General features: G+C 44.8%; 1 protein-coding gene across 1 annotated transcript in view; it reads left to right on the forward strand.

Annotated features, from left to right (window-relative positions):
* Window positions 1-8449, forward strand: part of LOC130195015 (neural-cadherin-like) — a 76400-nt gene extending 67951 nt beyond the window's left edge. Inside the window, exons 31-33 of the mRNA XM_056416245.1 lie at window positions 868-1118; window positions 6777-6931; window positions 7538-8449. Coding sequence (XP_056272220.1) covers window positions 868-1118; window positions 6777-6931; window positions 7538-8065 — 934 coding nt within the window. The 3' untranslated portion in view covers window positions 8066-8449. The remainder of the gene's footprint in view (window positions 1-867; window positions 1119-6776; window positions 6932-7537) is intronic.
* Window positions 8450-9497: the final 1048 nt, after the last annotated feature.

The following is a 9497-nucleotide window of genomic DNA, read 5'->3' on the forward strand; positions in this document are numbered from 1 at the left end:
TGTATGTCCAAGCTCGGCTCAGCAGCTGGTGCTGTGGTGTATCTGTGTGTCACTGTGTGTGTCACGTGTGTGTACTGTGTGTGTGTGTGTGTGTGTGTGTCACACTGTGTGTGTGTGTGTGTGTCACTGTGTGTTGACTGTGTGACACCGTGTGTGACACTATGTGTGACACTGTGTGACACTGTGTGTGACACTATGTGTGTGCTGTGTGACTGTGTGTTGTGTGTGTGTGACACTGTGTGTGACATGTGTGTTACTGTGTGTGTGTGTGTGACTGTGTGTGTGACAGTGTGATGTGTGTGTGTTACATGTTGTGACACTAAGTGTGTGACATGTTGTGTGTGACATTGTGTGTTGTGTGTGTGTGTGTGTTGTGACGTGACATGTGTGACACTATGTGTGACACCTGTGTGTGTGTTGTGTGTGTACACTAGTGTCACACTGTGTGCGTTACATGGTGTGTCTGTCTCAGTGACAATACCTTTAAACTCCTGGGTCAGGACTGACTCTCGAGTTGGTGATTGATTTCAATTCTGGTGTGTCAGGGACCACAGCATTCCACACTATATCTTGCACAGTTCTGCAGGACATGAAGGCATGAATGATATCCAGGGGGTGTTTGGTACAAATACTCTGGAACTACCGGCGCAAAGCCAATCTCGACGACTCGGTTTCTTTTCCCTTTTGTTTTTATCCAAAGAGCATATCTTTGAATCTGGCTTAAGGACCGTAACTCCTCAGGGATTTCATGTGACCCCGTCAGTTTAGGCGTCGCAGCTCTGTAGAGCTCGACGCTCCTTTCACCCGGCAGCTTTCCCGAGCGCCTCCTGTCTTTGCTTCACACGCCTGTCTCTCCGCTCTGCACAGGTGCCCTCAGGGCCACATGACCAGAGAGAGCTCCCTGGGCACGGCGTGCGTGTACACGCTGTGCGCCAGCCGCCCGTGTCGCCACGGCACCTGCGTGGCTCACTCTCCATCCCGCTACACCTGCCGCTGCAGCGAGGGCTACCGGGGACGCCACTGCGAGGTGACGCTCGCCATGTTCCACAACGAGGACGGCAACAGCCTCAGCCTCAGCTCCATGTTCGCCATCAGCATATGTGTCTTGGCCTTTCTAGGTAGCTATGTCGACTATGTCCTCTTCTACCTGTGGTAACCCAACACTCGTCATCAGCGCGTCTCATGTCTGTTTTTTAAAAATCTATTCTGGATTTTCTTTGTCGGACATTTTCTCTCTTTTCCATCCGTGATGCATTGATTTTCATCTTGTATTTTTACGTGTGTTTCTTCTCATCTTCATGGTGTTCTCCTCACGTTGCGTTCAGTTTTCTCTGTCATATCCAGTGTTTTGTCTGTTTTCTGTGAACTCTTCATACACATACTTGGACACTATCTTGTAGCCATATTGATCTCTTGAGTTAAGATGTGATTTCTCCATGGGAGGTCGGCAGAGAAATGGAACAGAACCGGTAGAGTAGCAGGGAGGGAAACATTGTATGTATTAATCTATGATTCACAGGGAAGCTGTTAAAGTCCCCGGAGAATTTGGTATCTTCTTTATGTGTTTTTCTATATTTCTCATTACTTCTGTGTCCCCTGTCCTTTCCAATGTTATGCTCCGACTTCAGAAGTCAATTTCTCTCTCAGCCTTACATTTTATGTGTCTAACCATTTTTTAAATGTCCCACCTTCCTCTCATTTTACTCCCTTGATGTATTTCTTCTTGCCTTTCCTTCCACATCTCTTTGTAAGTTTCTGTTTCCCCAAATCCTCCTGAATGTGTCCATATTGTCCATGAACTACTGTGTGGAGAGAAGTAATCAGGGATCACTTACGTCAAGAAAAACATACACTTTACTTTAATTAAGGTTATTCAAGAATAATCCTCGGCTAAAGGTTAGATATATACAAAGCGGTCTGTCTCATATGTCGGTCTGATATAATATGGACAAGCGTGGGGTCAGGAGGGTCACACTGCTTTGGTCAGAGGATGTGCAGCGAGCGGCATGCAAGACAAATAGAACAACAGTGAACAGGATAATCTGCAGAATCATTTGTGGCAAAATGCAGAAACTTTTCAGAACAGCAAACCTCACGACATCGTGTCTCCTCTCAAAACGTTCAACTTGTTTGTTCATTGTGTATTTTCAAAGCACACGCTAGCTGGAAGGTAATGTACCGGCTGGCTATTTACATCTTCTAAATAAAAAATAAACCTCTTCAATAGCTGCCCACGGAGGACTACGTCTTCAATATTAAGTATGTGGTGATGTGGTCTCGAGCTCTTTGTTGAGGTATTTTAAAAAATGAAAAAACGTTGGCACAATGCAGTCGGGTGGAGACGCTCAGCGACTACTGTACATTATAAAGGAAAACTGCTCCAACCACAATATTACATCCACGTCTTGATGTGGCTGGAAACAGGTTCATGAAAACAAACCAGCTTATTGTTGTCATATGTATGACAGCTTTATCAAATCAAGTCAAATGAAGGGGGATTTAGGTTATATTCACCCCCAAGCTTGTCAAACGCTTGGTCAGTGGCCCGGTGCTTCAAACTAAGGCTCTCGGTACCCCTCTAGCGTCAGCGGACGGCGTGGCAGTTTCCACTTGTTACATCCAATGTGTCTTTTCAAAACACATTTCTGATGTGTTTCGACAACAACATCCCTCGAGGTTCAGGGAACAAGCAAGATGGACTTGAACTCGACTTACTGAGGCCTCTAGCGACGGGTGTGGCCGTCTCCCGGACGAGAGTCCTGTGTGTGCGTGTTCGATCTGTCCACCGCCGCGCTGTGTGCCGTCTCTCTTCATACTGCACGGGTGGTCTGAGCGTCCAATCACGAGGCCGCTGGGTTTAGACTGGAGTTAGTTGAAAGCCCGGTGCATCAGACGATGAAGAGCTTGGACCAGCTGTTGATATTAGACCAGGTGGGATGAGAGTGGGTTGTTTGTGGGCAAAAAAAAACACGTTAGGATTGAAGAATTCAAACTGTGATGAATATGGCAAATAAATGAATAAATCAAGCACCATATTAAGGCAGTTGGTGTAACTATGAAGTTCAGTTCACAAGAATGTATCATAGTGAGAATAAAATGGACGTTTTTATCAAATATGTCAGAGTAAAAAGTGAATTGGCAAACCTTAAGCGGTGGAGTTTGAGGGCTTTTACTGAAAAAGACTCCCTTTGAAGACTTAGGCTAATCTAGGGCTGCTTTCTGATATATATATATATATATATATATATGAGGTCATAAGTTCAGAAATATAGACCAGGGCCCAACCGCTGATTGTTTATAGGTGAGGAGTAGAATCTTAAAATCAATAAGTATTAGCTGAGGGTTATGTGCAGTGCCGCCGCTCCCATAACGCGCACTATGCGCTGTGCGTAGTGCACCAAGTCCTGAGGGGGCACCAAAAAATAGGCAACTAAAAAATTCATCAAAGTTCTAATAATTATAATGCCAATATTATTTCAGGATAGAAATATTAGGCACCTTTTAGGCATGTATATCACAAAACAGGCAGAACAAGAGATATATTTAATTTCTCAAAAAGAAAGTTACGATTGTCATTTTAACTATCATATCATGATATATCATAATGATCATATTTTGTATAAATGATACGTCTTCTCTTTATTACTCAATAATTGTGTAAAGTGTTACAGAGCCTTAAGTAACAAATTTAAAGTCCAATACCCAAATATATTTCAAATATATATATTTTTTTTAAGCAAAAAAACCCAATTAATCAGTCATCAATATACTTGCTGATTAATCAGCCAATGTCTCTAGTCCTGAACCATTGAAGTGCTGATGACGCTGCACTCGTGCAATAGAGTTGCACGATGGATGGTGTCATACGCCGTCGTAAGATTTACGAGGGCCGAGATTCAAGACCCGCATCTGCTGCCAGCAAGTTCTTTTTAAATGTGTATGCATTGATATCGCTGCAGAAAAGATGGAGTGACCCTTTTAATTCATGGTTGAGGTAGAGGACAGCGATGAGTTGTTTGTTGCACTATAGCTAAGAACATGGGATGTGTGGCCCGTGTATGAGTGTCTCTCACGGTGATGCATTCACTGGCCTCCGTAGGGCCGAGCGCCGCCTGTGAGTCCTTCTGTCGGAGACAGGCTTTTAAACCGCTCAGCCAATTCAATACACTGTCTCTGCCTCGATAACTGACTCGACGCTTCCCCCCCAGGGCATGTGGCTCGTATTGGGACATCAGTTATTCTGAGACTTGAGAGTGAAACGCATAAAGCGCTCTTCAATATTTGATAATGAATTCAAAGATGATAAAGTGTGGCCTCGGCATCGTTCATGAACATTCATGTGTTGCTTGCATTGGCAGCTGAAGGAACGGTGCAGTCGATTGAAGCGGCTCGCCCGCTGCTGCTGATGAGGCGTTTATGTTCAAGGCGTACATTGTTCACCTCACCAAGAACCACCGACTGTTCATTAGTCCGATTCAGACTGGAAGGAGACATCTTTGAAGACTGTACAGTAATTACATTCTCAGGCCTTTAAAAAGGTAATACAATGCGTTGTCTCTACCTGAATGCAGAAAGAAGAACCGGTTTTATTATCAAAGGTCCTGAATATGGAAATAAGAGGACCCTCATCACCACAGGAGCTGCACCCATAAATAGCCCACTGCACTCTGCTGGCTGGGTGCGAAATTAAAGGGGGACTCCTTCTCTGCCTCAACATGCATTAAAAGTTAAAATGAACATCTATTATTGAGTTCTACATAAGCCGTCGCAGACCGAACCAGAATGTGAGTTAAGCATGACGGAGACAGATGAGGTGATTTCTGACCCAGCCTCATTAATCCAGCATCAAATCTGACGTTCCGGTTTTTGAAGAATGGAAGAAATTAGCTTCCCATATGGGCTCTGGGTGCCAAGCGATCATGTAAAGTGCCTGTACTTTTTTTATTCCCTGATAAATAAATTATTTTCTCAACTCTTCGCCATCACTCATCTGTCTCATTTCCTTCCGCTCGTTCGTCACTTTTCTTTCCCCTGAACACCTCCCGTTGATGTCTCGTCCACATCACATGTGTTCTCATTCCCCTCAGACCGGAGCGACAGTGAACGGGTTAAGTGTTGTGATCAAACCGTGTCGTCGTTGTTTACTCGACGCTCATTCATAATGCACGGTCCGGCCCGGGCTCGCATCATAATACCCTGCTCATAGTATCTCTTAGAGGGCAGCGAGGCAGCGGCGTTATGGATTGATGAATGACTGCGATGTTTGTTCTCCACCCTGAGTGATATTGATCTCACTGGAATGTAGCTACACACACACACACACACACACAACTCCAGGCAACAGCGGCTGCAGGTGTATGGACAAAGTTTTTCAGCAGGCAGCTAGTGTGCATATGTGTGTGTGTGTGTGTGTCTGTGTGGTGTATCAAACCCCATACCTATATAATTGCGTATATCAGCTCAGCTGCTGTTGGCGCTGCAGGCAGCACCTCCAAGCGAGTAATTATGGGCCCCAGAAGAAGGGGCCGGCTTGTACCGGGCCTCATCGAGATTCTGGTGTTTTCTGCTCTGGACCGGCTGATCAATACAGCTCTCCCTCTGCCCCATGGGGAAGACAATCTCTCTCTTTCTATATAATATTCGAGCAGCATCAAATCAAAGTGTTTCAGCTGAGGTGTTAAAGATGTTCCAGGCAGTGAGATGATCATTTCTTATTGAGATCATTTGTTCTCCCTCGCAGACATTAGCTCCCAGGGAGTTGTTTTTCTGTCGATGTTTATGAATGTCAGCCTGTTAGTGTGACCCAAAAGAGCCGCCGGTGCATTCTTGTCTTTCGAAGCACTTACTTTAAAAATCCAGACTAATGTGATTACTTTGCATTTCTCAGAAGATTTCCAATTAAAGTGATACTTAGCACACCCCATATAAACCATTCTAGTTGAAATGGATCCCATCTAGTGTGAGACATAAAAGCCAGACAGAGGCCGGAGAAGGACTGAAGAACACGAACCGTGAGAGACTTAATGACGGAGGGAAGAGAAGAGGGAAGACGGAGGGGAGTTCCGACGCAGAGGAACCAAACAAAAAGAATTACAGATTAAGAAAAAGAGTGAAAAACAGATAGCGAAGAAGGCAGAAAGAGAAGAAAGGGAATGGCAGATGGGAGAAAAATATTGGTTGGGATTAATGGACTTTAAAGGTCAGTCCGGCGTGCTGTATAATTCAGCACACAATGGCTGTGATTGATGTGTGTGGTTCAGAACCTTTCTGCTCGGCTCCCGCTGCATTCCTCTCCACCTTCAGCAAAGCCACCAAGGCTTTAAGTTTAAGCTGGGAGGAGTACACGTTCACTTAATAGGTTTCCGAGGAACTGCGGTCTTTGATAAGTCAGGAAGCGGAGATGCACCATCAGTGGGAAAAGGCGGAAAGGTGGTGCCTTTGTTTCCATGTCGGCTCCATTAGTACGTCTCAACTGTACAGTCAGTGCACCTGATGGTTCTTCCAGGAGAAATTACCGTGATGGAAAATCAATTTACTATGTTTTAGTCGATATCAGCCATCTATTTAGAGTGATGTTTGGTGTTCATTTGACAACAAAAAATGTACAGCGTCACATTTTTCAGCCATTTCCGAGTATTTCGATGTGTGCACCATCACTTCCCGCTCACGTTGTCAATTTCATGTACACTCAACAAAAAAAGTGTGTTTTTCTGCTCACTGTCCACTTTCACAGTCTGTAAAGTGTGTGAGGTAACCTGCTCTCTGGCACCCCTCAGTGTTGATGCTGGGCCTGTTCCTCTACTCCTGCTGGAGGAGGCACAAGGGCCTGAAGGAGGGGGTATACCATGTGTCGGCGCACCACGGCGAGTGGGAGGACATCCGGGAAAACGTGCTCAACTACGACGAGGAAGGTGGAGGGGAGCAGGACCAGGTAAACGCATAAACACGAGGGGGCGTTTATATTTGCAACACAGGCACGGAGAGTAAATAAACATCGCACTGCTGTAACTTCTCCCTTTTTTAAACATTTGTATGCGTTTTAAATGCCGTACAATGTTTCAGTGAAACTATCTGAGAAGGCAGATGAGACGGAACAGAAGCGAAACCAGCAAACAGAGACAGAGTGTAAATGTAAAATCAAATGTCAACTCCCTGGAGAGCTAGGAATGTGAGTCAATTAGCTCAAATTAAGCAAGTAGACACCAATAGCTGCTAATGTCTCGGTTTTAATAGTGCTGGTAATAGTCACCCCCTCTGCAATCAGATAATTAATTACTTGGCTAATCAATGGTGCCTTTGATGCCAACGTCTCTTCCTACATGCCGGAGCTTAGTCTTAGTCTGAGGATCGGGTTCATTTGCTAGCAGAGGCATTAACTAGTTACACTGCTCTGAGCACAAATTGGTGTCATATGGCAATGTTGTTTTCCATTATCTCTTAAATTCCCCCCAAAAAACGATTACCCGGGAAAACGTTTCTCTTTTCTTGTCTTCTGCCCTCCGTTTGTTCCCCGCGTTCCCTTCTGTCGCTCTCTCAGAACGCCTTCAATATGGCGGAGCTGCAGCGCTCTCTCCATCCCAGCCCGGCGCAGTCCCTCCGGTACAGCTACCCACAAAGCGTCGTCTCCCACCCGCAGACCAAGCTTCCCCAGGACATCATTAAGAAGGGGGTGTCTCATGGGAACGGCAGCGCGGCCATCGCTCTGCGTCTGGCCATTCCCCCGTCGGAGACCGAAACCCTGCCGTCCCCTCTGACCTTCCGGCGCTCCCAGAAAGCCCTCTCCTTCTCCAGCCAGGACTTGGCCCGCTACCTGTGTGAGGTCATCCGGGACATGGAGCACCCGGGGGAGCTCGGCACCATGACCACACCGCGACGTCCCTCCCTCAGTACATCTCAGGGGTCAGAGGTCAGGCTTCAGGCGGCCGCCCAGAGCACCCGGCTGGACAGGTTCAAAACGCTCCGGGCTGTGGTTAGCGATTTGAGAGGAGACTCCAAGAGTCCAGAGGGCCCGAAAGACAAACTGAAGGAAAGCAGAGGGCAGCTGAACTGTGAGAAGAGCGGCTGAGGCTGCACCCGGAAAGACGCAACTGAAGGTTGCAGACGAGCAGCACAAATCAGAAGGCGTTGGTGCAATTCCAAAGGGAGATCATTAAATGTGAAGTTCTCTGAGACTGGGAGGTTGCCCAGGGTCTATGTGAAGTCTACTATAAATGTACTGTATTGATGAAACTTTGAACATTTAAGTTCTTTGATATAAAACATGTTTACCAATGAATGATCAGATGTGATGTATTGTTTACTTGGCATTGCACTGTACAGTATTTACTCCACAGAAAGCACTTTTCCAGAGCGACCTGTGTCAAAACTATTCATGTCATACAGCTCATGAGAGTAATGTCTGCAAGCAAGACAGCACATGAGCATCCCGAGAGAGAGAGAGAGAGAGAGAGAGGGATATGTTGCCATTCATGACTCATGAAATGGTTTGTGAAAAATGATTTTGTTTCATTTGTATTATCTATTTCCTTTTAAATAAATAATTATCTTTGATAATATTTCAAGCTTGATCTTATTCAAACACCGGTTCTCGTTCTTCGATATTCAAGCCAACTTTCATCATCACATGTTGGTCAGGGTGGATTCTCTTTGTCATCGAGCTTCGCAGACACAAAGTAAAGTAAGCCGGCTTATTATGAATAATTACTCTTTGTTTGTACAGCAATGGGGGGGGGGGGGGGATTTGGATTATCAAGGTGAGGTGGTGGTGGGCACATCTTCTGAGGGGCTTTAGTTTTATTTATAATCTTGATTATGATTTTTGTACCAAACATATTTTGTTCAGTAAATAGTGATAAAAATGGATCAATATTGACCCCAAACTCTGGAGATTTGGGGACTTAATCTTGTGTAATTTCACCTGTTTTGCACTAATACCGTTATGATATCGACCCTGCTCCCCCTCAAGGAAATAACATCATCAAAGTCTGTATTTATGATTAAAGTAAAGCCCAGAGACTTTTAACCCCAAAGTTGTCAAAGGCCAAAACTTTCCCACAGACAGCTTTTTAAAAGAAAGTTATTTTTCCTGAAGGTGCAGTAAAGCAGAACGTGCAACGTGAAGAGAAAAAAATGCATTATTGTTCATATGTAACAAATAATACAAGAATAAACTGTGTGTATTGCTTTTATATTTTAAAATACGTGTCAAAAATAAAATGTTGAAGCTCAAGATTTTAGACATGCCAAGCTCACTATAATAGATATCGCTACCACGTTAACGATTCTATACAGATTTGTAAAAGTTATTGTCATTTCCATACTCTCCATTCATTCATGTATGATGACTTTGAAGGATATGGACATGCAGACAGTCAGTGTGATTAACACTGTGTGAGAATATCCTTAACTCAGAATACCTGAAGCTTACATTCACCTCTCAGGAGCTCGTTTGTCTGGTTGGTTCTCGAGTAAGATTGTAATACACGGTGGTACTGACT

Source organism: Pseudoliparis swirei, chromosome 6, assembly GCF_029220125.1.
Source record: "Pseudoliparis swirei isolate HS2019 ecotype Mariana Trench chromosome 6, NWPU_hadal_v1, whole genome shotgun sequence".
Taxonomy (NCBI): Eukaryota; Metazoa; Chordata; class Actinopteri; order Perciformes; family Liparidae; genus Pseudoliparis; species Pseudoliparis swirei.